The sequence below is a fragment of the Pithys albifrons genome, chromosome 2 (genome assembly GCF_047495875.1).
Source record: "Pithys albifrons albifrons isolate INPA30051 chromosome 2, PitAlb_v1, whole genome shotgun sequence".
Lineage (NCBI taxonomy): Eukaryota > Metazoa > Chordata > Aves > Passeriformes > Thamnophilidae > Pithys > Pithys albifrons.
In genome coordinates this window covers 60,632,335-60,659,456 of record NC_092459.1, presented here as the reverse complement: position 1 = coordinate 60,659,456, position 27,122 = coordinate 60,632,335, and the positions used below count along the sequence as shown (strand labels likewise).

Genomic DNA, 27,122 nt, shown 5'->3' with positions numbered 1-27,122 from the left:
AGCTCTGATGTTACTTTCTTTTTTTTTTTTTTTTCTGATTACAGAGAAGGGGGTTGTCTCAGGCACCTTACTTCAATGTATATGGAGAAAAAGGAGGCATGGAGCATCGCAGATCTAGCCTGTTCCCTGAAGGTCCGAGTGACTATGTCTTCAGTCATCTTCCACTACACTCCCAGCAACAGATCCGAGCACCTATCCCCATGATGCCTATTGGAGGTATCCAGATGGTTCATTCAGTACCCGTGGCCCTTTCAGGTTTACATTCACCGTCCACTCTGGCCCTGCAGAGGGAGATCTCTGAGGAGAAGCAAAGAGGAACTGCAGAAACCCTTACAAAAGAATCATATAGTATTTCTAAGCACCATGAGAAACGTACCTCTCTGCACAGCTTGCACTCGAGCACTCCCTCCAGCACGCCCTCCTCGCCGTTGCTGTTGCTGACACAGAGCACATCAGAGGACAGTGTCGTGGCTACCGAGAGGGAGCAGGAGGAGAACATACAGACTTGTACAAAAGCCATAGCCTCTCTGCGAATCGCCACAGAAGAAGCCGTTCTGCATGGGGCGGAGCAGCTGCAGAGTCCTTCTGAGCCTCACCAGAAGCCCTCAGAAAGTGCACATTTTAGCATTAAACACTTTAGTGGATCTGAGCCAGGCCAGACCTGTGCCTCAGCCACCCATCCTGACTTGCATGGTGGTGAACAGGACAGTTTTGGTACATCACAGACTGCGTTAGCCCATCCCACCTTTTACAGCAAGAGCTTTGTGGATGTCCGGCAGTTGGGCTTTCACAGCAGGAGTGACCCCCCATCAAGCACACAGGGGAGAAAAGATCCGTCATCTGAGAAGAGCAAGCCACATTGATCTGAGATGCATGGAGACTTTCACCCATACTTTTACCCCACTTTTTTTTTCCTAGAGATAGAAGAAGTATTCAACTTTACAGCATGCCTGTTCTAAGTTACAGTAGTTTGCTATTATATATACTTTTGTTATATCAAAAGAATTAGGTAAATTAACAAGTCATCATGAGCCTGACCAAAACTAAATTTGAAATTCTTATTGGGTCTGGTACTTTTAAATTGTACAGATGTTTGTGCCTTTTCTTTACTTTGCTTATATTCTTATAAGCATTTTTTAGCAGTAATTTGTACATATTTTAGAATTTGTGTATCTGCTTTGTAATAAATGTAATTTCTTTCCTTTTTTGGACACTTGGATCTAAATGATGTAAAACAGAACAGCATCAATATATGTGAGGTTGCACTAAAACATATTTTTATATGATTAAAACTGAACAGCTTTTATGTACAGCTCTGATTCTGTAATACTAATATTTATTTACTTTGTTTCATAAATTGTAAATTTTTTTCTTAATGTTGTGGATTGCTTTTCTATGTGAAGCATGGGATTTACTGTTGCGTAATTAGAACAAAATGTATATTGTAAAACAAGATATTTAAACTAGAGTATCTTATCTTATTCTGCACTTATGCATTAGTTAAAAAAAAAGATAAAGGATGTATCAGTCAGTTCTTAACTCTTGTAATTTTTTTTTGTCTCTTGTTTGCCGGATTGACTATAACTTAAGTGCTGATTGTGATTTTAAACTGATAGTACCGTAAAGCATTAAAGTAAAACAATGTGCTATTGTGAGTTTTTTCAAAGCTTTATAAAACAGTTATAAATATATTAAAAGTATTTGGTCTTATGTGAACATGTTGATCTATATACTCCTTAAAAAGCTATGGGAAAACATTCCACCCCATGTAAATATGTGCATCACTGGTGCCATCTGTGTAGCTCACCGGGACCGGCAAGCTTTCCTATGCTGGTGCTTCTAGGAGTGGAGCTGGGGCACCACTGGCTGCTGGGAGGCAAAGTCCAGCAGCATCATGAGCTGCTCCCCAGCCTCCAGCAGCAGGATGGCAAGGCCCCTATGGCCTCATGGGGCTGGGCGAGAGCCAGCCTGCTGGCTGGACACACGGTGCCCTGCCAAGCCCTGGCAGTCCCCTGCTCATGAGGGCTGACCAAGGGGCATGGGTGTCATGAGTAAGTGCCCCGGAGTGTCATAGTGGGGGTTGAAGTGGAGAAAAAGGTGTTTCCTTGCACTTGAACTCCACAGCTGGTCACTCCCAACTGCAGTACCTGGGTCAGCTTCAGGGGAGGCTCCCGTTCTGTTCTGTTCCATCTTGTCTTGTGGATGGATGTGTGTGGCCCTGCCGGCAAGGCAGAGAGCACCACTGCCACGGCCTCTCCTGAAATGGGATTCATGGGCAAGAGAGTCACAGTCTTCCAAAGTGGGGTCTTCATCTGAGCAAGGTTTGCTCCAGAGCACAGTCAGGAGGAGCCCGGGCTTGTGTTTGAACATGTGTGGTGGGTTACCACTACCACCAGCAGCATGCGTGCACGCACGCACGCACACACACACACACTCTCAAACACACGCATGCATATGCACAGATGAAAGAAACCAACAACCTGGATTATATTTTGTGCTATTTAGTGAATTATAAATCTGTGAAAACAACAAGTTTGTATATTGACTTAAAATCCATTTAAGGAGTGTTCTTTAAAAAGAAATAAATATACAGTTACATGCATGAGGTGTCTAGTTTTCATGTGTTCTTTGAATTTTCCAAGTTTATTGGTGTTGTGGTATCCTGCACAAGAACCATTCTTAAAAATGTGAGTGGCAGTAAAAAATGTGGACCATATTTTGACTTTCTCATATATTATGAAACTAAACCAGCTTATTTCTCCAAGAGTATCATGTGGGGGCAGAACCATAGCTGGTACATTGTAATTCTAGCACGATGGCATATGACTACTGTACTACCATAATGGACAGTAACTGCTTCTAAACAGTCAAGGTTAGTTTCTCATATGTACTGCAATGTTCTCTACCTTTATTCCAGATCATTACAGTAACCTTGCCAAGATAAGCATGTGCCAGAAAACTGGCTCATCTCAGACTGGAGAGAGGAGAAGCAGTATTTACAGTTCGAGGTGAGCAGCTTGTTGGATCATGCTTCCATTAAAAAAAAAGTCAATTATACATTTTAAATAAACAAGCACTGTCTGATAAAAGCCTCTCTCCTCCTTGTCTTCATAGCTCTATTGAGAACAAAATGCTCTGCACAATGATCAGCTAATCAGGTAATCATAGATACTTTATTAAAAGGGAACCAAGCAACCCCGATGGTAAATTCTCGATTAACATTGCCTTTATAAGCAACCCTCTTACTGTGGGAGTTACCTCTGGCTTGTTTGATTATTTTAATTAGTTTGCAGCTGCAATTTGCCATCCATCTTTTCAGCCTTGGGGCAATTTTTTTTTTTGATAATCGGTGAGCAAGTATCACTAAAATTATGTGCGATATTTTTTGGTTACAATGGAGCAACCCTAAAGAGGTTTCAGGTACTTACAATCTTGATTGTATTTTCTTAATGAGTTAATGTTTATACAGTGCTTTGAAAAAAATATGTGCTCATACAAGGCCTAGGCATCAATGATGACTTTTCATGCTTTGGAAGGGGTGTGGAGAAGGAATGGCAAACACATCTGACAAAATTTTCCCAGGCATGAGCAATGTTCAGAACCAACACAGTGGTCACAGCAACTGGGACTGGGGGGCAGATAAGTCCGTAAGTGCACTGCCTGTGCTCCCTGGTGCAGCCCCCTCCAAGCTGCCTTTGGAGACAATGGTGTGAGGCTGTGTTTTTGTCTCACTGTGCTGAGCCTACAAGTTCAGCCTCAGTGTGGGGGCAATGCAGCTGCATGGCTCCCAGCCAGTGATGTTGGTGTCAGGGCAAGACTGGAGTTGCCTGTGTGAGACAGCCCCTCTGAGTGTGATGGGGAGGATGTCCCTCCAAAATACTTGGTGTGGTGAATGCACATTTGTCTTTTAGGACCAAGAAGAGTAACTCAGGTCTGTGAAGTAAAAGTTCTGTGTTTCTAAAAGGGATGAAAAGATTTAACAGGGCACTCTAGAAAACTGCAGAACTAAAGGACTCTTATATGCGATGTGCTAAAAAAGATCTACATCACGAATATAATTACCTATTATATTGTTTGAGAAGGTTATAATTTTCTATGAAGATCCATGTCTTTCCTGTAAAGCACAAGAGAAATACAGATGCTCTGGCAGGCTCTCTTTACTTTCTTCTCTCAGAATACTGTCACCAGAATCACTTCAGGATTTATTTGTGTCAGCAGAACAGAGAGTGTATGAACCTCATATAACTGCCTGCATAATCCTCTTAGGAAACTTTAGATTCTGACTCAGGGTGGTAACTCCATCACATATTATATGTGGACTTTCCCATTGCAGGACACGCTGCCAGCAGTGGACAATAATTAGCACCAATAAAGGACATCATTAGCTCTAACAGACCCAGATGTAGTTGAGGAACTTAAGTACAAAAATTCCAATCCCAGAATGCTGCAGTCAGCTCCCATTTAACCCTAGTGGTACCTTGACTTACAAGGTGTCCTGCCCTTGTGTGAGGCTGTCTCCTGCTTTTAGGCACAATTTGAACTTCTCTTCTTGGAACTGCTTCATGCTTCTTCCCCTCCCACATTGACCTGGACCCCAGAAAGTACGTATTTCTTGCCCTAGATCCTCCATGGGACCTGCACTACTGAGTGGGTATTTGAAAATACCTGATATATAATGAAATGTACCACCTTCTTGAATTATACTTCTGCAAGTACTGTCACCACATCTTACAGATTAGTCTAATGATTTGGTCCCCCTTTCTGGGTATCTAAAAAAACCCCAAAACCCAATCTGTGTTGAAACTGGCTAGATCAACATCTCTAGTCTCCTAGGAGAGTGCCAAAAGCACCCCACATAGAGTAGAAGTCTTTTCTTTCCTGCCAAAGTTCTGCAACTGTGAAACAAAATATTCAAGATGCACTGGATCATCAAGACTGTAGCCTATTGTCCCTAAGAAGAAGAGCTGTTTGGATGTGCCCTTCTCAGTAGAGGGAGAAAGCTACCAGGAAAGTGGGTGAGCGGAGTGGTGTGGCAGAAGCTTAAAAGAACAAGAGCTCAAGCAGCTCCCTGCCTTCAGTCTTCTACACAGCTTGGAGAGCAGTTTCCAAACATGCTTCCTTCTTAGCATCCAGCTCCTTTCTGAGCTGGCTGACACTCCTATGTCCAATGGAGATGGACCAGAACTCGCAGTTCTGGGCTTCAGGGTGAGGAACAAATTCCCAAAGTTAGGTGCTACAGTGTGTGAATCCCTTATTGGGTTTTGCCCTAAATAGCTCTGAGACAACAAGCCTTATTGATTTATTTCATTGTACAGTGGAAAAAGTCGATGGGAGTTATCCTTTTAAGTCATTTAGCCACCCCTGAAAATCTCAATCAATATTCTCTAAAGAATGTCCTTAAAGTAAATCCAGGATATTCAATGCAAAACCTGCACAGCACATCATCTATTTTAGTCTAGTCACTATTTTTGTGGGTTTGTTGGATTTTTTTTCCAATTAAATTGCCTGCATGAAAAAATCTGCAGTCTGTGTACTAATGGAGTTTATTATTGTGACAATGCCCTTGTGCCCTTTTCTCAAATGCAGATTACATGCACCAAACACAGACCCCGAACATATGCTTACTATAGGCTCAATTTAAGATGAAAGTGCTGGAGACCTTCACTTGTTCTGCAATTATTTTTGGGGTCTTTACATATGCTACATCTGTCATGGGTGTTTGCACTGTCTTTAGCATGCTTGCTTTTAACTGGATTCAGTACCACCAGTGGCACTGGGAATGTGGGAGACAGCTTTCATTGTGAAATGCTTGGCTTTTGCCCCTACAGGATGCCTACGTGAGATATAATAAGCTGATTTGTTGTGTATACATACGTCTTTTCCCAATGATTGTGCTTAGTGTGGAAAACTCTTAAGAGTTTCTTTAAATTTGTGAGTATAGCTGTGGCCTGTACATATGGTTCACATGTGGAGGGCTTTAGTAGGCATATGATTCAATCTAAGGAAATGAGAAAAGTCTCTTTTCATACAAGATAATCTTAAGTGGTGGCAGAGCTGGATGAAACTCATCCTTGGCAGCAGACCCCTGTGAGGACCATGAACCATAGGACCATAAAGGATGAACTGCCATTCTGGGACTGCTGCCTCTCCTTGCTGGAAATTATCTGCACAAGGTGCCTTGGTATCATTTTCCCTGCAGCTTTAAGAAAAATCAATGGTCTCCTATTGCATTGTGCATTGCTGTGTATGTTGCAAAATTTCCTACAGGCAAAGCTTCTCACCCAAGGCACAGCAGCCTCGCTCCAGGGGTGCTGGTGCACCTCTGCTGTAAGGCAGCCAAAGGACTTGGCCCTAACACCTCTGAGGTCTTTTTAAGCATTCAAATAGCCTGTGAGATCTTGGCTGCTTGCAGGCTGAACTACAGGCTGGTGGGAGCAGTGGTGGAAGAAAACAACAGTTTTTTGAAAACCAGTAAGATTTTCTGCTGTGGTGAGTTTCCCTGCTTTTCTGCATTATATGAATATTCATTATGAAGCTGACACGTTGAGGGGAGCTTGATCAGCAGCAGGCTGAATCAAAACCAAAACCAGTATTACTACATAAACTGCCTTTTCGCATACCTTCCTGATGAGTGACATCTCTGAAAGGACAGGAGTGCTGCAAAGCAAAGCAGCCAGATGAATATGCATGGCGGCACACAGCCCCATGAGCACACTGTGAGGTGGAGCAAGCCAGGGGAGGCGGGTCCAGCCCAGTACTGAAGAACTGCATTTCCTTTCCCCTTCTCCTGCCAGAATATAAGAGGCTGACACACTGCCATAGAAACTAATGGAGTTTCCACATTCCTTTTAACAGCAGGAGGTGCAGTCTCTGAAGGCTTGTTTCCATGAGGTGATGAGAAATCTTGCTGCTAAAGTTGCAGGGGAGTGTCAGAGTACTTGGCATTTCACCGTGTCAACGTCTTTCATTCCCATCTGCACCTAGAGAAGCAAAGGTGTTAGCCTGGTTCAGCTATGCTTTGCCAGGGTAAGGGGGCCTTGGGGGACAGGTCTTGGCCATGGAGGGAGGTGGTACCTAAATGTTCTTGTTGCTGGTGCAAATGCCTTGAATCTGCAGGGCACATTAGCCTCGGCCCTCCTAAGCAGTAGTGTGCAAGGCAAAGGAAACAAAGAGAAGAAACTGTGTGTTTATCCTTCCTAAGTAGATATACACTCCTAATCTCCAAAGGGTTACTTTGAAAGAGTGACTATTAGAAAAGCCAGGTTTTCAGAAGAGCTGGACTTTGACTGAGGCACTTAGATGAAGTGGTCAGAGTTTTCAGAAGTGCTGAGCATTTGTTATCAGCAGAAAATGCAGGATTCTGGGCACATGTGAAAACCTGGCCCTTAAGAACTTCTTAATGACTAACAATGATGTCTGGCACTTAACTTCCATTTGCTATTTTTCACAATCTTTCTTCCCTCCAGAACATCCATATTTAGCCAGAAAGAAAGGAGGAAAAAACAAAATTAATGAAACAATGAGCAAACATTCATGTCTGAAATACCCTATTCCTTTTTACTGCCAGGAAAAATGTAAATGATAAAACAGAGACTTTGACCAGTTTTGTGACAAACATTTTCCTCTCTGTTTTGTATTTCTTAAGGACATTTTAACTCATGGGACTGGCACAGCAAGACATCTTGGACTCATTTTTAATCTCCCAGAAGTTTACCTTGGACTCTCAGAAGAGAAGGGGTCTTTTAAGTTAAAAAACAAAAAGAAAAAAAAAGAGAAAAATCAAAAAGGCAAAGAAGTGGACTACTGCAGGGAGCAGTCCTTTTCTGGCAAAAGATGAGCTAAATAGTCTAATAGTTTTTTCCATCTGTAGTTCCTCTGGCCCTACTGTGAGCAAAAGGGATTCAGATCCAGCTGATCTCTCAGGGTGCACGGTGAAGGGGACTGGGAGATATTACAAGCGGATTCCTGCTGTAAGGTCCATCAATTAACACTGGCAGTGGGGTGAAGCTGAGGGGGATAATGTCCCCGTGGTGTTGCCCCTGCTCTGCAGGATCCTATGAAACATTTTTCTGGCTCTCTGCAGAGTGGGATTCCTGCCAGGCTGTGGGAGCAAAGGATCAGCCACTGTCTAGAGCACTGCCCTGCACTAACCCGCTGGATTTCCATGCAGAAATCCAAGTGAGAGTTAATGCTGCTTTAGGCAGCCTAAACTTCGGCTGTGTTTACTCTCTGACTGCTACTGAGCTGCTGTGGACTGCCTTGGCCACTGCCACGAGAGCCACTGGTGGGGAAGCACTGGCTGGGGGCCTCAGTCCCGTGGGGCGGATCAGGCAGTTGGTGGGGGATCCAGGGCTGCTGTCCCTGGAGTATGCTGTGCTTGAGGCTGCTCTGGCTGGTCAGTGCCCTATAAGCTCCCAAAAAGCACTTGGAAATTCTGTATCCTGGAGCTTGCAAAGTTTCCTGGCTTCTGCAGTCTTGATTTTCCAGGAAAGGGGACAAGCTAAACCCTCCAGTGGTTTGGTTTGCTTTTTTTATTAGAATTGGGGTATTCAAAATAATACCAGTGAGTGTCAAACATTGCTGTTTTCTGGGGGAATATGAGATAGGAACCAAAAATATATTGTCATAATGCACATCACCCAAGAATTTCATTAAATTAAAAAGAGCAGTGAATAAGAAAGTCTCTGACTGTTTTAAATACGTAGATGGAGTCTCTTTTCCCCTCTAACTTTTGCCTGTTAGTTCCAGAAATATCAGCAGTGATGATGATTCAGTCATCTGTATTCTGCAGGCTTTAACGGGATGCTAGCTCCTGATTTCATACACAAGTTTTATGATGGATTGCCTATTCCAGAAGAAATTGCAGTTGTCAGCTTGGTGCTCAGGGTGTTAAAATTACCATTGTCATGAAGTAGGTTGACCCTGGCTGGACACCAGCTCTGTCACTCCCCTCCTCAGCTGGGCAGGGGAGAGAAAATAGAAAGAAAGGCTTGTGGGTCGAGGCAAGGACAGGGAGACATCACTCAGCAGTTATGGGCAAAACAGACTTAACTTGGGCAAGTTGGTTTTAATCAAATCAGAGTAAGATACTGAGAAATAAAATCTAATCTTAAAAACACCTTCCCTTCTTCCTAGGCTTAATTTACTCCCCATTTTCTCTCCCTTCTCTCCCTGGGTGGTGCAGGGAGGTGGGAAATGGGCACTGTAGTTGGTTCATCACATGTTGCCTCTGCTGCTCGTTATTCCTCAGGGAGAGGATTTCTCACACTCTTCCCTTGCTCCAGCATAGGATCTCTTCCACAGGGTGCAGTCCTTCAGGTACAAACTGTGCCAGTGCTGGTCTTCTGTGGGGTCATAAGTTCTGCCAACAAACCTGCTCCAGTGTGGGCTCCTTTCTCCATGTGGCCACAGGTCCTGCCAGGAGCCTGCTCCAGCATGGGCTTCCCATGGGGTTACAGCTGCGTTCAGGCATCCACCTGGTCCAGCATGGGGACCTCCACAGACTGCAGGTGGATGTCTGCTCCATCATGGACCCCATGGACTGTGAAGGGCAGCCTGTCTCACCATAGTCTTCACTATGGGTGACAGAGGAATATCTGCTCTGGCACCTAGAGCACCTCCTGCCCCTCCTTCTTCATTGAGCTTGATGTCTGCAGTTCTCTCACATATTCTGACTCTGCTCTTCTCCAGCTTCAGTTGCACAGGGGTTTTTTTCACCTCCTTAAATCTGTTATCCCAGAAGTGCTACCACTGTTGCTGATGGATTTGGCCTTAGCCGGTGGTGTGGCCATTTTGGAGCCTGCTGGCATTGGCTCTGTTGGACATAGGGAAAGTTTCTAGCAGCTTCTCACAGAAGCCACCCCTGTAGCCCCTCCTGCTACTAAAACATTACCACGCAGACCCAATACATGTCCCAGTATTCTAAACAGATTATGAACAATGTGACATCTGAAAAGAAGAGCTCGAAGGGTGCAACATTTTCCAAAAAATGACAATCATTCAAATGTTATAGGATCTGCAGTTAGATTTTTTTTATATTATAACAAATAAAATGCTACAATGGAGTTTGAAGGTGCAAATCAGGCTATAACAAAATATGAGCGTGCATGCTTTCAACACCAGAATGACTTACTGGCTGCTAATTAAATCTCACTGCAAATGGGATTTCATTTTTATTTTTTGATGGAAAAAGTGGTTTTATTACATTTACTTGGCTGACAGCCAGGAATACAGCTCAATACGAATCAAGCAAAGTTAAAGGCCTTCTGCAGCAACATATGGCTTGTTTGGGAAGTATGAGTCATAAATGGAACCAGATGCAAAAAAAAAAAAAGCTTATAAGAAGGTAGCAACTGTCCTCAGACAGATGCCACTATTGTTATCTGATGTTTCCACCTCGTTGTGAAAAATTTTCACATGTGTATTAGTGAACATTTTTTTTCCAGCATGGACTGTCTGTTTCAAAGCCCTTCAATGGCATAGGTCCACTAGGTCTGCTCGTGGAGCTAATTCATATTTTACACAAGCTGTTTTCTTCTTGCAACTTATTAAAATATGATTCCCAGTACTGTTTGTTTCTCTGCTGGTTTCAGGGTGTTTCTTAACATATGCAGGGTTGGCCTTTAGTTGGTTCTCCAAGTCCTATGTAAATACAGACTAATAGAAGTATGTCCTTGCCTAGGAAGAAACCCTACAGATGCTTTGTAACCACACCCTGTGCATATCTGCGGGGAGGGCGTGTGCGCATATGCCTGTACACACACAGCCAACCCAAATGCCAAGAAAATGACAACCAGCACTGGGAGGGCAGCCATCAAAGGCTGTCTTCTGCCAAGAACTTCGGCTGCCTGTAGCGAGGCAACAGGTAAACAGGGACAACCAGAGGAGTGTTGGGGGGTGAGCTGGCTGGGTGCATTTCGGCACCATCAGTGTAGGGCTCCCAGCTCTTTGCCTGCTGACTACTGGCATTGCGGGACATCAAGGACTTTCTGCAACCACATAAAGAACTACCTGCCTGTGCAACCATTGCTGTGCTGTGTACCCAGAGCACAGGTGTGCCTTTAGCACAGGAGCCCATACATTTCCAAGAGTTTGGCTCTTGAGCCCTAGGTACCATTTTCTTTTTACCAGAGCCCTGTGTCTACATTTCACCCTGTTCCTGTTGTTTGTCTCCTAACTTCTCCAGTCCTTCATTCTCTGTTTCACAAGAAGGATGTCAAGGACACTGTCAAAATTTAAGTCATCAAGGTTCCCTTCCTTCCCACATAAAATCCCTTCATACTACAGGTAAAACAGTTTCGTTGAATCTCTCTGCTGGGCAAAGCCTAACTAGCTCTGGTCTAAAAGGAAAGAATGTCTTACATGCTCCTGTAGAAGAAAATAGTCATGAACCCTTGAACGGTGACCCAATCCACACAGTGCGAACAGTGCAGGTGTAAACACCAATTGATAGGGCAGGCTATAAATCAGTCTCCTTCACTCAGTGGTGGACACCAGATGACAAGTAAAGAGTGAACACCCCACTGGAACATGTTACCCTATTGCATGTGTCCTCCCAGCCCTGGCTGTCCCTGCATCCCACCTATCAAGGCTCCTCCACTGTGGGTCTGTTTGCACAGTACAGGGCTGTCATGTGGCTCAACCCTTACATATCTCCTCAGAGGTGTAGTCCTGCTCAGTGGTAGGCAAGGTCCTTGAAGAATTTGTGAGGCATCTACTTTGTGCTGTGCCCTCTTCCAGTAGGATGTATAAGAGCTGCCCAGAGCCTTGTTCATGTCCCCTACCTGGAAACCTTAGTGCTTAAAACACAGCTTGAAACACTGCCCTTTTCTTGGCTGGCATTCTTTGTACTTAGGAAAAAAGGCTGTTGTACTGACTAAGTGGTTATCTGATCCTGCAGCATCTCTCACCTTATTTGATCAGCAAGGTTAGTAAGTCACCTGCTTCTCTGAGTGGAAATGCATTCAGAGTCTGTGTGTGTGGCTATAGCCTACCCAAAGTGTCCAGCCACAGCCATATCACCTCCATCCTCTCTCACTGCAGTTCAAGCTACTGCCCAGCTGGGAGCTAATCTGATATATGGGCAGCCTGGCTGAGCTGAAGAGGGGCAAATGGCTCAACTCATAACTCAGGCGTATGCTTAGTCCTTCCTTAGTGAAAAGTCAAATACAGGCAAACATTACCTCCCAGGGCTTGCATTACAGCATGCACACAAGCTTTTGCACTTTAGGAATTCAGATTGCATATCTGAGTTGGAAATGTTATTTCCTTCTTTTTTTTTACCTGTTTTCTGCTGGTGTCTGGGATCATGATAGAGGAGAGTTGGCTCTCAGTAATTTTTAAAGTGATATCAGGGGCTGAAGCTAAGGAGAGAATTGCTATTAAGGCTGTTGCTTTGTAGCCACAGAAATCCTCTGGGAAGGTAGAGGGAAATTCAGGAGACTGCACTGGCCTCTGGGATGAACAAAAATCTATCCCCTTCCTTGGGAACCAAAAGCTCAGCTGGATGATGAGACAGGTTATGTAAGCTGAACAAATAAAAATTTATACCTGCACTAAAACCAACCCTATAACACACAATGCTACTTAAAAGCAGATAGATTTTGCAATTCTTGCTCATGCTGATGACATAAATGGGATTACTTAAGTGAACGGGTGTTTATTATCATGAATAAGAGCTGTGCTATGTAGCATTAAATGCACCCAAGTTGGACTGAGGTTTTGGGAGTTCATGTTCATGACTAATGCTTGGTGCTTGCTAAGAAGATTTGGGAGTGCCAGCAAAGGAGCTTCCAGCTCCTGGGGGGAAAAGGCTTTACTTTTTGTGCATTAATTGTATTTGTCTTGCTCATTGTGAAGGAAAAACTGAGCTCTCTAGCATACCCTCCAAAGGCTTCCTACCTCAGAAAGAACTGTGGGAGGTTTTGTGTGCAAATGCTCTGCAAGAAGAAAAGACCAAGAAAATGGAAAAAGTATGTCTCTACAGCAAACTCCCACAGAGAGAAATTTCAAGGGGGTTGGTCCTACCAAGAGTGAGGTATGTGCTTAATACACCCAAAGAGGCCCCATTCATTAAATATATTTAAACTCATTGTATGGTCTGTGCCTCAACTTGTAAGCTATTTTACTCACAGGTTTTGTCTGCCTCTTTGGCCAAGATTTTGTTTCAGACAGTGCATCCTTCCAAGCACAACACTTGTGGCAGTGTAATGGGTAACCCTATTTCTTTAGAACAGGAAACCCAGTAGTTGTTTCCATACTCTAGGGTTAGATAACTCTCTATCACATGTTGGAGGCCAAATTTCCTTGTGGAGCATGCTTCCCAGACCCTGGGGAGATGTAAGCCTGTCCCTAATACACAGGCAACCCTCTACAGCAACTCATCTCTGCTGATGTAGGTCCTATAACAGAGATACCATGATTTAATTCAACAGAGAAGTTGGGTTTTAATTTTACATAATTTTGATGAGTAGCTGGATAGAGGGGAAAAAAAAAAAGCCTGGATCTGAGTTTTGCTTTGACTTTCTGAGGTTTCCAGGTGAATACAAAATATATTAACAATAACCAAAACCAAACTGGTACTTTTGTGGACAAAGTATATCTGACCTTAGACTACATGTGGTTTCAACAAACCATAGTAAGTTGTATTTAAAAATCTATTTGTTCCACTTTGCTGAATATAAGAATGTGATGGTGTTTGGTGTCATAACTCTCTGTGCTGCAAACTCACAGTGCCACAGCAAGCTTCAGTTTTTTAAAGAGTTTCCTGTTGTCTTAGTGGTACAATTTTTCATGGTTGCCCTTCATCACCAGCCTAGTGACAGTTTACTGACAGCTGACAATAACATATAAGGAAAAACTGCCAGCTTTGGGATGTTTGTTCCATCAGGACAGAAATCTGGAAGCCATTTAGGGAGGCCTGGAGAGACAAAACCTGAGGCTACAAATGCCCAGGCCAGAGCAAGGCTCTAAAAAAACCTCAAAGTTCACTGTTTCCCAGGAGTCAGGGATAGACACTGGTATTTTTAAAGTGCAAGTTGACAACCAAAAGACGGGGAGATAACAATAAAGGAACTAGCAAAAAAAACACCATAGAAAAGCTGGAAGGATCTTTTCTTATAGCAAGGTATATTTCCTTTTACATGATCTTTTTATGATGTTCCCATTCAGCTATCTGTCCCTCCCGTGAACAATGGAAGTACAGCAGGTCTATGTGGAGACCAAGTTCAAATATCCAAACTTGTAAAGAGGCATTTTAACAAAGAGCTGTATGTGAGGAGCTGGTTGCTGCTGAAAATGAGGTCAGGTAAAACATCTGAAACCAACTTCTAACTTGTACTGAATTGCTTTTTGGAAGCTTCGAGTATATTGAATGTTCCTGATAAAGAACTCAACTGCTCAAAAGCAAGAAAACATCCAAGCCTTTGTTTAGAATATTTCATTTAACACTATAACTCACTAAGGAAAGAATTCAAATCTCAAGGATAAAATGAGATATGTGAAATAGGAGCAAACTAGAAAATCAGCTTTCAGTTTTATGAATTCTAAGTGAGAAGATGAATTAATTTAAAAGAATATCCTAAAGTGGCAATGTCAGAGGTAACAGGTGTAAGTCTTTGCTATTCCATGGAATTCTTCTTGATATCATGGGAGGATAGGTTACTTCCATAGTATTGAATATGTATTTGGCAGGATTCTTCTCTGCATTGTACTTGTGGCACATTACTAGCCAGGGCACTCTAGTGAGCCAAGTAAAGTATATTAGTCAGGACACAAAAGAGATTAAGTACTGTAATATTTTGTTATGCTGAAGGCAACTGGTGTTTATGGTAGAAGTGATAATTCGGGGTGTTTGTCTAAGGGCAATTTATGGGTTATGGATTTTGTAAATTTGTGTGATATGGAAAACTCCATTGTATCAGAAGGCTGATCTTTGTGTTGCTACTACCTTTTCCCCTCTGATTCGGCCTAAAGTTCCTAGGGGGCCTGGCACAGGGCTTGCAATGCTAATTAGGTATACCATTGCAATGCACTCATGCTGAGCAATGTCAAGTCAAACTGGTTCATCGCTGCATAACTCAGTTTGGCAATGCTGTCACCTGGCAAGGGACTGTTGTCATCAGATGAAATAAATCAGAAACTGATCTGACAAAGGATGGAGAATGTACCTTCTTGAATCATTTTAAGCCTTGATTGACTCATACAGCTGAGGAAGAGCCTGCAGGTGGGAATCATTAAGAAAGGGAAATCCCAGCACATTTGAATGCACATGAATTACCAAGGACACTGAAGACAGTGAATGAGCCAAGGAGTTAGGGACAAAAGCTGTTCAGTGAAAATGTTTGTCTTTGGAATTCAATTAAAGCTTAAAAGGTAAAAAAACCCTTATAAAAATGTGTATGTATTTACTAATTTTTGCATGTTTGGTTACATACCACATTTGTGTTGTTGACAAGTTAATGCATAAACCAGAATGTTTGCTTCTCCCCTAAAAGTCTGGGAAAATAATATTCTGTGAGTTCTGTCTGGCCCCTTGGAACAGCTAATTTTCCTGTGTGTCTCACTTTTAATGAAACAGTACTAGATGGAATATTACCCATTTTAGAATAGATTTGCAGGATAAACAGACTCTGGACAACTGTTCGGTATTGAAGAGATTTTGCCTTTTAGAGCAAAGGCAGTGAGAAGGAGGATGAGAGGAGGTGCCATGAGTATGTGCAATGCATAAATGAGCCCAGTGGAAGTGGAAGGAGCCCCTGCTCAGACAGCAGCCCATCATTGCAAACTTGGCAAGGGCAACTTTCTATCAAATAAACATGGGGGAAAGAAGGATACAAAATTGGGCTGTCATATTTTGAAGACTTCATTTTTAAAGCTATATTTTTTCAGTAAAATCATCAAAATTGACAATGCTACAGAAACTTGAGGCAAATGGATCAATTGAGTGCAATGAGGAAAAAAAGAGGTCATGAAAGAACTTCTATGAGGTTGGGGCTGTTTGCAACAGAACATCCCAAAAGCTTAGTGAAGGCTTCTTGTGGGAATTGTACCCCAGTACAATGGACAAAGAAGGAAGACACAAGACACTCTGAGAATGAGAATTTGGGGACTGAAATGCAGTAGTAACACCTGTGAATTGCACAGGAATATGAGTGTTGGCTCACTTAAGACGTAACTGGAGTGAGAAGTGTCATGCAGAGAAGTGCTAGAAAATAAGACTTGGGTACAGAATGTCACATGGAGTCATGCAACTGTTCAGATCTGGGGAAATTACGGGAATATAGAAAGTGGCATTCTGAATTTTGAACAATAATTTCTGAATGATTGTGAAAGTAGATTCCTTTGCTGTTGATTCATGTCATAAATGCCAGAAAAGAATACTTTTATGTGAACATATAAAGCATATAGTTTGTAGGCAAATGGTCTGCTGTGGTAAAGTGGCCTTGCCTCAGAAAAGACATATAATACATTTTATATTGTAATATTGTTCTATGAAAGAGTGTAAAAAGAAGAAAAACCCAGTCATCTGCTCAGTCATCTGAGTCTGATTTTGAAATCCAGGTTAAGAGATGAATTTTAAATTTTAACTATCAGACAGTCTTACTGGTTATGGACTCCTGCTTGTTGTTTCTGCAATACCTTTGATCCACACAAACATTTTATGTATTTTATAAAAGACAACTATGACAACTCCAAAAGAAAAAGTGAATCAGTAGATTTCACAAATCATCATTTATAAGACAGCAACAAAGTTCAAAGAGATGAAAATGTCTCTCTTCAAAATAGGAGGTGGCCTGACTTCACCCTGTCCTCCAACTTCCCTCAGCATCCTGATTAAAAAGTCCTCAGCAATAGCAAACTTGATACAGTCACTTAGCAATTTCCCATCACACAAAGAACTGCATAAAATGCAGGCAGGTTAAAGAGCATTGGCACAGGAGAGGTGATGTTTGCGCTACAGAAAAGGATCTGTGTAAGACAAGAGCATCTCTTGTGCAGCCGCATCTCATGGGATCATCAATGGATGGTGGTTTTGCTTTTGTTTTGGTTTTGATGTGTGTAAGCTTTTGCTTGAGGCAGAAGTAGGCAATCAATATTTGCTGTCAGGAGCCAACTGCTTACAAAATGGATGGACGTTTTTCCAGGAAGGAGGCAAGAGATTCTGAGAGCAATACAAATTTCGACCAGATCTGATAAAGGCATTTGCAGAGATAGTTTTGAACCTACAAGTTATTCAGTGAGTTTATGAGGGATTGGCAGTCCACTTATCCCAACATCCCAGAGGATGAGGGAAGAGCTCAGTGGGGCTTGGATGTCTCAATGGTGAAGCACCGTGCTTTTGGGACTTTGCATATCCCACTTCTCAATAGTTGCGAGACTTTCTAGGCGGTTTCCTCCCCATTCAGGCAGGTCTTTGCACCTTCTTTGTAAATGAAAGAGATAATGCTCAAGAAACACTAGGCTTTCGCCAAGCGAGCCATCCTAAGGGAAGCTCCCTGAATGGCCCCAAGCACTAAGTGCACAGGGCAAAGAGGGTAGGTTGACTTGCTAAAGCCTGCTTAGTAAGTGTGCTACTCCAAGTCATACGTTTCCTTGAGTGCACTCCCCTGAGGTCCCTTCCCTAGGAGGAAAAGTTTTTCCCCAGACACATAAACACCCCCTGAAATAAAAGTACATGGTGTTCCCAGATCAACAGTGCAGCCTACTGGCCATTTCCCTCTAATTAGCTGATTGACTCTCCAGCAAAATACAGTCTCCAACAAAATACAGTCTCCAGTAGGAACCTCATCAGGTCCTCGCAGACATGCATGGTTTATTTACAGCATGTCTTTACCAACAGAGTCATGATACTCACCGAGGGTGGCTTAAATACCCTGGACTTGTGGCAGATCCCATATATCTTCATGGAGAATTTGCAGTTACTATAGCAAAATAAGTAATTTAAGCTGCCTTTAGTTATTTCTTGGAATTTCCTTGGATTTATTCATGGTTGGAGGATTTGCAATGCAGAGATTTGGCAGCTTGTCAACAATTTCTTTAAGGGAGAAATGCATTCCACAACCTTTAAATAGTCTGGGGCTGTCTTGTCGGGTGTGTTTCTTACATCTGACCACATTCCTTATGAATATAGTTAACAAAAATTTCTTGCAATTATTTCCACTTTCTAGGGAATTTAATATTTTTTTTTCCTTAGAGCTTGGATTAAAAAAAAGGTGTTTATTTTTTAGTTGATATAAATACAGGAGTATATGTGACAGGTCATAGAAAAAAATAATTCTTAGTATATAAACAATAATTACTCTCTGACATAGTAATTCATTATCTCTTTTTGTGTCTTAGGCTCAGCACACCTTCTCTAGGTAAAATATTGTCTTTCTTGTAGTCCTTCAAGTGTCTTTATCAAAGAATTGCAATAACCATAAAAATAGTGTGAAGCACAATGTTATTTTCAATGGAAATTATTGCATTCCTGAAATTTGGCGTAGCTTAAACATAACTGTTCATACTGATCAGAAAACACATAAAAAATGTTTCAGCTGTGTTTATATTCTTAACTGTTCCCTCCTCCATTAACTTAAGATTTCATTATTTGGCTTATCATGTAAATAAGAATATAAATATGCCTCAGTTCCTTTGCTTGCTTCTTGAAATACAATTTCGCCTCAATTTATTTTTGGAAGTAAAAAAAAAGAAACTAGCAATACTATTTTGAGAGATTCTATCTCTGTGCTAGGGAATTATGGTCAAGGCACCTAATTCTCTTAAAACACCACTTTCAAAAGTATGTTTATCCAAACTAAGAGGGCCAGACACTTAGCTGCTTATTTAGCTTTAAGCCTCTGCCTAAGTGGCTCACTGAGCTAACTTCCCCCTCCTCTGAAGGGCGCAGGATGGAGCTGGGGGAGTAGCAGGCATAATTTTTTGAGTTGAGAAGGTTTAATTCACCACGGTGGAGGAGGAGGAGAAATGTGGGAGGAATATGAACTGATTTCAACTTATCAACCTCAAAGAAATGAGGAATGAACTCTGAAATTGTGCCTCTCCTTTTCCCTCCTAAGGAAAGAGAGAGCATCCAGTTGCTCAAGAGAGCTCCTTGCCTGCCAAGAGCACTCTCTGCTCTCACCCCAACCAGCCTCCATTTTTTCTCCTGTGCTGAGTACAAACACAGGCTGTCCAGTTTATTTATTATTCATAATTTATTATTTTTCTTACCATTAATTTATCTCTTTATTAGAAGATTTTTTTCCTGTGTAGACACACAGGGACTGAAATAGTGAGGTAACCTTTGGACTTGAAAACGTACGGAGGCAAAATAGGCAGTTGGTATCATTGGAAATCACCCTGTAATTACAACCTGAAACATTTGTTATGATTGGGCTTTGAATTGCAGGAGCTAGCATAACACCCCAGGCTCAAAGATAAAGGTCTGCTGACGTTAAATGAGGCTTGCAAATTAATGTAATGAATGACATATAATAATACCTTTTGGAGGTGGTTCAGTGTTGTTAGCAATAAGTCCTAGAGTCATAGAATCATAGAATCCTGGTTGGAAAAGACCTTCAAGATCATCAAGTCCAACCTTTGACCAAACACCTCCATGTCAACTAAACTGTAGAACTAAGTGCCGCATCCAGTCTCTTCTTGAACACCTCCAGGGAAGGTGACTCCACCAGCTTCCTGGACAGCCTGTTTCAATGTCTGTCCACCCTTTGACTTAAGAATCTTCCTGATATCCAAGCTGAACCTCCCCTGGTGCAGCTTGAGACCATTTCATCTTGTCCTATTGCTGGTTGCCTGGAAGAAAAAACTGATCCCCACCTTGCTATATCCTCCTTTCAGTAGTTGTAGGGAGCGATAAGGTCCCTCCTGAGCCTCCTTTTCTCCAGGCAAAACAACCCCAGCTCCCTCAGCTGCTCCTCATATGACTTACTCTCTCTAGACCTTTCACCAGTCCTGCTGAGGATTTGCTGCATAGGTCTGAAGGACTGGGACAGATACCATCAAGGAAATTAAGTGGGAGTGTCCTCAGTGTTTTGGAAAATCCCCATATTCTGTGTGTGGCTACTGTCAGTTCTTTCATAACTTATAACTTCAAGGTCAGAACTTCCCAACTTATCTCCAGAGATGTGAAGAGAGCAACTTTAACCAGTGTGGTATTGTTGGGTCAGGCCTTATTAAGACATACTTCTGAATCCTGAGGATGTTCCTATCTTATCCCTTCAACAGCCAGGGATAAAGCTGTGATGGTCAGCAGCTGTGATTATGTTTCAGGGCAAAATGTAGGTGCCATATCTCCTTTAAAGGTCTTCTTCTTCAGAGGCATCTTCCTCTTCTCAGACCTCAAAAGGCTGAAAAGGTAAAATAATGACAGAAACCAGAGAAAGCAGTAACAGAGAGCAGAGGGAACAGCATGGAAAGGCAGAAAATAGTCTCTTCTGGGTGTGCTCAGGGCCCATTTTAATTATCACTTGGGTTAAATTTAAATACACCTGAGGCAGTCTGTGCAAGAGGCTGGGTGTCTTCCTCTGCAAGCTGAGAAGTGTTTGTGGCTACAATAATGGGGGAAGAAAAAGTATAGCCCAGACTGAAGTAGTAGAAGGAAAAACCCTCAGATATCCTTGTTGCACTGATTAGCATCTCAAGTTATTGCCTTTGAGGGAGATGAGACTTTCCTCAGTATGGCAGAATAAGATGAGCTCCTTTAATGAGGTTAGTTACCAGAGATGTTGCGCAGTATCATGAAGTTCCCTGAAGGAAAAAAATCCAGAAGGATACCTTTTCACTGATGAGAATTGAGGTCTAGCTGGGGATCATCAGTGTTAAAACAGCAAGCTTGGAGAGCTACTAAAGCTGTCCTACCTATGGCAACTGGAAGTAACAGCTAGTGATGGGAAATGCTGCGAGACTGTGTAGTTGCTCTGCTCCCCAGCCAATCTGCCTCTAGACCCTTTCCTGCCCTCAAGCTCAGGGTCTGTCATTTAGAGGTCCCTGTCCTGCCTGTTGGAGGTTGTCCCTGCACCAGCTGCCAGGCGGCCAGAAGCGGTGGCTTGGCAGCAAAGCCTCTACCACGGCCAGCCCAGGCACAGGCAGTAACACTAATGCAATGTGAAACCTTCCCCAGACAGCAAGGCGGGCAGGCAAAGGGGAATGAGGACACAGGCAAACAAACAAAAAAAAAAAAAGGGAAAGAAATCAGGCTGTCTCTTTATCTCCTTTCAACAGACATCTGTTACACAATGTGTGTCTTTCTGCTGCTTTATATAGCATGCATTAAGTTTTCCTGCTTCCTGCAAGCACTGGCTGGGACAAGGCATTGAGATGAAGCATGCATCTGTTGTGCTTGAGGAGTTAAATTCACCAAGATGAAGGTGCAACCTACATGAACTCCTGTGACCGCTGATCTCTGTCCTGTGGCTAATGTAAAAAAAACCAATCTGGCTGCTCCAGCTTGTAACCCACTTGTGCCCAGGCTGGTCCCAGGGGCCTTAGTGAGTTTCAACACCAGAGGCATGTCTGGTTGCTCTGAATAACACTGTCAGAGCTAAGAAAGCAGAGCCATCCCCTTTGCAGTTAAACCTGCTGAGCACCCTCAGCTACCAGCTGGGCAAACAGGTTGTCACCAGCTTCAGGTAGCCAGCACAGAGGGTTGACCCCAAAACTAAAGTGTCATTTGTCAGGCTGCTTCACTGGAAATCTATTATGCTTTTAAAATATTCCATAAAGGCAATGGAGGAGGGAAAGATCAGAGATTCCACTTTGCATAGAGTGACCTGACAGTACGAAGGTTGAGTTTTGCTTTTTCATTTTTTTATTTAATTCTGTCTCAAGAATTTATAGCTCTCAGTATACTTTTTGTAACAATTTGGAGTGAGTTTATAAGATTAAGAGCCTCTTCATTACCACTTTTTCTTTTTTGAAAGTGCCAGACTCTTTTTTTGCACAAAAGACGCATTAATAGACTGAGAGTTGTTGTAGTGATAATAAAATAAAAATGTGATGCAGCTAACACCCTTCTGTAGGGGAGCAGTGAATGCAGTCACCAAGTTTATCTAACCCAAACCAAAGGGCCTCTCAGAAGCCCCCTCCTGCTCCTGCCTGAAGCAGAGCTTGAACCAGCAGCAGGTGTCCCAGTGGTAACCAGTCTAGGTGAAGCTGCAAAGAAACTTTAGCCGAAAGGCCCTAGCCAAAGACCTTTTAGAAGCAAAGAGTGAAGTGTTTAATGCTGGAGTTCTTGGTAGCTGCAATTCTCAGGTGAAGTTCAAAGCTCAATAAAGTTTTTGGCAATGCGAGGGAAAGTTGGTCCTGGGATAGCAAGCAAGGAGGCACCACAACTTCCAGTAAAAACACCCCTAAGCTATTTCAGCTTTTCTTTGGTGAAGTGAACATTTCTCTGGTCCCTTTAAAGCATTCATCGCCCCTACTACCTTTCAAGATAATAGCTATGAATGCCTCCTTTGTTATAAGACGAATGCTGCCCTGTGTGTGTGGGAGGTGGGTGTTACGATAGGCATCATACGGCAGTATTCTGGTATTTTAATAAATGAGCTTCTGCTGGAGGTGACATTACTTGAGTGTAAAACCAGGCATATCTGTCTCCTTAGTAAGATACAGGGTATTTTGTGGGGGTGTGAAGTAATTTTCTTTGAATAAGTGAATTAATTAATTACGAGTTACATAAATGTATAAGGCCCCAATTGCCCATAGTATCTGTGTACCATTCACAGAACTCAATGCAATATTTTCTTCTGATTACATGAACACTCTATTCTGAATATGCCAAACAAGCTTCCTTTCTCTTTTTTCATAGTTCCCTGAGAACGACTTCTGTAACACCCCTGAGATGTGAAGAAAAACCAGAGAACTCCTACAGGGAACAATCTGCCACCAGAAGAGCTGTGCATTTCACTGATTTTTTTGGCTCAGATGCCAACTCACGCCCTCATTCTAAGAAAAAAAACCTTTTAAAAATTATAAAAACTTTGTTTCTTGGTGAAGCAAAGTCTCAGAATATCTGAAGTGTTCAAAAGATTTTAATTGAGATCCTTGAAGACCAAAGCAAGAAATGCTAGATTCACAAAAGCTGCTATGGGAGGATATATTATTCAGTAATCTCAAGCATGCATTAATCTTTAGGAGTACTAGTTCAGTTTCCATCACTGAAGAACTCTGAGAGCATGAACCACTTAGGACAGTATTTTCATGAACAGCCTGCAAGCTGGTTGTGCCTGTTCAAGGCTTGAAGCATTGCTTCTTGGTCTCTCCTGATGAGACATCCACTCTGTGTGCAGCATTTTACATTTCTGTCACATGCTCTCGAAGCCAGACAACCCCTTGCTAGGAGCGTGAATCATTTTCACATTTGTCTTCTCCTTCAGCTCCTGTTAAAAGCATTTTATTCCAAGTAGAATGGCTTCAAATGGTGTATCTAAGGAGACAGTGAAGTTTAGGGTAACTGAACAGGGATTCATAGAACATTCATCTGCAAGGTCAAAATGCTAGATTCAGATCTGCCTCTAAAGGATTCACCAGAGCTTTGAGTGGGCACTTCATGCTCCGAAGCCGAGGGTCTGAGCTATTAAGCAGCCAAGTGCCTCAGGCAGCACTTTGCAAGGACTTTCAGGTGGTAAGGGAAGCTGGAAAACTCCCTTGGGAAGTGCAGGGACACTGCAGTGTGTGAAAGACTGCAGTGTGACACCTTGCACTGTCCAAGATTTCACTCATCATGATAACTTGACAACACCATGCATCTGAAAAAAACAGCCCATGCATATGGACATATGTATCTGAGGTAGGAACTGGGGTGACACAATGCCTTTTCCATTCCTGCTGTTTCTTCCAAAGGCTTACCACAGGCAGTCAGCAACAGGACAAGAGGGCACGGGCTCAAGCTCTGTCAGGGGAAATTAAAGTTGGATATCAGAAAAAAAAATCCTTTACAGAGAGAGTAATCAGGCATTGGAATGGCCTGCCCAGAGAGGTGGTGGTTTCACCACCCCTGGAGGTTTTTAAACTGAGATTGCATGTGGCACTGAGTGCCATGATCTGGTAAAGGGACTGGAGTTGGACCAAGGGTTGGACTTGATGATCTCAGAGGTCTTTTCCAACCCAATCGATTCTATGATTCTATGATTCTATGATTCTATGAACGTAACTGGATTAAGCAAAGCTGGCTACTTTTTTTTGAGGGCTCTTCAGATGAACAATGGGAAACCAAACAAGAACAATGTTCAGGTTTATTAAGAAAAGTGACAGATTGCCAAGTACATTGATCATGGGAAGCCCCATACTCTTCCTTCCTTCTGCTCTTCAGCTGTGTATAGTAAGAGCAATAAACATGAAATACAAGTTTGCAATACCAAGCTGTGTATCAATCCATTTTTGCTGTTCTCTAGAATGTAAAAATAGTAATAATTTAGCTTTAACAACTCCATTTTTTGTTTTATCTTTAAGTTCTCTTTTTGGCATTCTTTTCATTTTGCTGCTCTTTGTATAAAAGGACTAAAGTTTTCCAAGATCCTCTGGAAATTTCCAAGATGTGGAGTTTGGCTTTGGGCTTCAGTGATGCCACTTGTGACAATGTTTAGATTTTTATTTCAATTGCACCTCTGAGTCACTGAGCCTCATTTCTTCCTTCTTTTCTTTCCTTTTAGAAAAATATTTCAAATCCCTCTCTCTAAAACGGCTTTGGCAATATTGAGAACTGGAATCTTAAAAGTGAATGGAGCTGTCTCAGTGTCTCTACTGAAAAGTTTATGTTCACTGGTTTTGGTTATAATTTGGAAATAAGCAGGTTCAAATTTGCAATGATCTTTGCTTCTGACTTTGTCTTTTGGCATGATATTTTAAAATCATGATGTTCCTGGTGCTGGCTGTCCAAGAACAGTGCAATTTCATCCCTTCAGGTTGCTCTGCTGATACCAAATGTCACTCAGCTGCCTTATAAATGTGAAATGTGGAATAAACTAGTCAGTAGCCTGGGGAAGTACCCCTTTCTGGGTGACTTCGTGGTCCTTGGCAAGTTTATATGCCTGCATATATTATCCTTGTAAGTGTGATCTGATGTGTAGGTGGTCTCCATTTCTGACACATTACATTTATCTACGTCTCTGGAGCAGCTTAAAAAGTCGAGCCTTTTTTACAGTCAGAATATTACCATGAATATGATGTATTCTGGAGACTGCATTCTGCATCCCAAGCATTCAGTTAATCAGAGCTGCAGCTCCAGCTGGTTGTATTTTGCCAGTGAAATAAAACGGAGCTATAGAGGGAGAACACGTGAAGGCGTGCAGTAAATTTTTATGAGCCTGAGAATGGAATGACCACATTGCTCAATACTTACCAACAGAGAGCTCTGTAAGGCTTAACAAATAAGTGGCAATTAAAACTTTAGTGTTTCACACTGTCATGTGTTTGTGCCCTGTGTGTAATTTTTGTCTCGTTTACACCTGCACTGGTGAAACTGAGGACATACAGTCAAGCAAGAAGCATGACCTTGTTTAGTTTGTTCTCAGGTCTTCCTTGAAGTTACTTGGTTTTTTTCATGCTATTTTGATACACAGGGTGGTACACAGCCAGGAAGAAACCGTGCAGTAGCATTGCCTGCTTCCTTTTGTGCTACACAATGGTCTACCCTGTGCCAAGCACTGACCGTGCTGTAGTCTGCAGCTCTTCATAGGAACTCTTATCCTCCAGAAAGTATACTTTGTAGATACCATGGAAACCAAAATTTATCAGTGGTGCTTATCACTGTATAACAAGCAATGAAATATTGATGTTTATAATGGCCACAATATATTAATCATAGAATCATAGAATCATAGAATCGATTGGGTTGGAAAAGACCTCCAAGATCATCGAGTCCAACCCTTGGTCCAACTCTAGTTCATTTACTAGATCATGGCACCCAGCGCCACGTCCAATCTGTGTTTAAAAATCTCTAGGATGGTGAAACCACCACCTCTCTGGGCAGCCCATTCCAATGCCTGATTACTCTCTCTGGAAAGAATTTTTTTCTGATATCCAACTTAAATTTCCCCTGGCAGAGCTTGAGCCCGTGCCCTCTTGTTCTATTGCTGAGTGCCTGGGAGAAGAGACCAACCCCCACCTGGCTAGAACTTCCCTTCAGGTAGTTCTAGACAGTGATGAGGTCACCTCTGAGCCTCCTCTTCTCCAGGCTAAACAACCCCAGCTCCCTCAGCCTCTCCCCATAGGGCTTGTGCTCCAGTCCCTTCACCAGCCTTGTTGCTCTTCTCCGGACTCGCTCCAGCACCTCAATATCCTTTCTGAACTGAGGGGCCCAGAACTGAACACAGTACTCAAGGTGTGGCCTCACCAATGCAGAGTCCAGGGGAAGGATCACTTCCCTGGTCCTGCTGGCCATGCTATTTTTGATACAGGACAGGATCCCATTGGCCTTTTTGGCCACCTGGGCACGCTGTTGGCTCATGTTGAGCTTCCTGTCAAATAGTACTCCAAGGTCCCTTTCTGCCTCCAGCCACTCTGTACCCAGCCTGTAGCGCGGCAGGGGGTTGTTGTGGCCAAAGTGCAGGACCCGGCACTTGGCCTTATTGAACTTCATCCCATTGGAATCAGCCCATCTCTCAGGTCTATCCAGGTCCCTCTGCAGAGCCCTCCTGCCCTCCAGCAGGTTGACACTCCCTCCCAACTTGGTGTCATCAGCAAATTTGCTGATGATGGACTCAATCCCCTCATCTAAATCATCAATAAAGATGTTAAACAGGACTGGACCCAACACAGACCCCTGGGGAACACCACTGGTGACTGGCCGCCAGCTGGATGCAGGTCCGTTCACCAGCACTCTCTGGGCCTGACCCTCCAGCCAGCTCTTAATCCAGGAGAGGGTACACTTGTCCAGGCCATGGGCTACCAGCTTTTCCAGGAGTATATTGTGGGAGACAGTATCAAAGGCCTTGCTGAAGTCCAGATAGACCACATCCACAGCCTTCCCCTCATCCACCAGGTGGGTCACCTGATCGTAGAAAGAGATCAGGTTGGTCAGACAGGACCTGCCCCTCCTAAACCCATGCTGGCTGGGTCTAATCCCTTGTCCACCCTGAAGGTGCTGTGTGATTGCACTCAGGATGAACTGCTCCATAACCCTG

General features: G+C 42.9%; 1 protein-coding gene and 1 long non-coding RNA gene across 11 annotated transcripts in view; both read left to right on the top strand.

Moving 5' to 3' along the window:
- The window catches only part of HIVEP2 (HIVEP zinc finger 2), a 140,951-nt gene extending 139,235 nt beyond the window's left edge, over window positions 1–1,716 (top strand). For all 10 annotated transcript variants that reach the window (XM_071549204.1, XM_071549207.1, XM_071549205.1 and 7 more), the window contains one exon: window positions 45–1,716. In XM_071549204.1, the coding sequence (XP_071405305.1) occupies window positions 45–863 (819 nt within the window). In that variant the 3' untranslated portion in view covers window positions 864–1,716. The remainder of the gene's footprint in view (window positions 1–44) is intronic.
- Window positions 1,717–6,344: 4,628 nt separating this feature from the next.
- LOC139668376 (uncharacterized) lies at window positions 6,345–8,285 on the top strand. The gene is made up of 3 exons (XR_011697041.1): window positions 6,345–6,489; window positions 6,856–7,026; window positions 7,646–8,285. It is a non-coding gene; the product is annotated as an uncharacterized lncRNA (long non-coding RNA).
- Window positions 8,286–27,122: the final 18,837 nt, after the last annotated feature.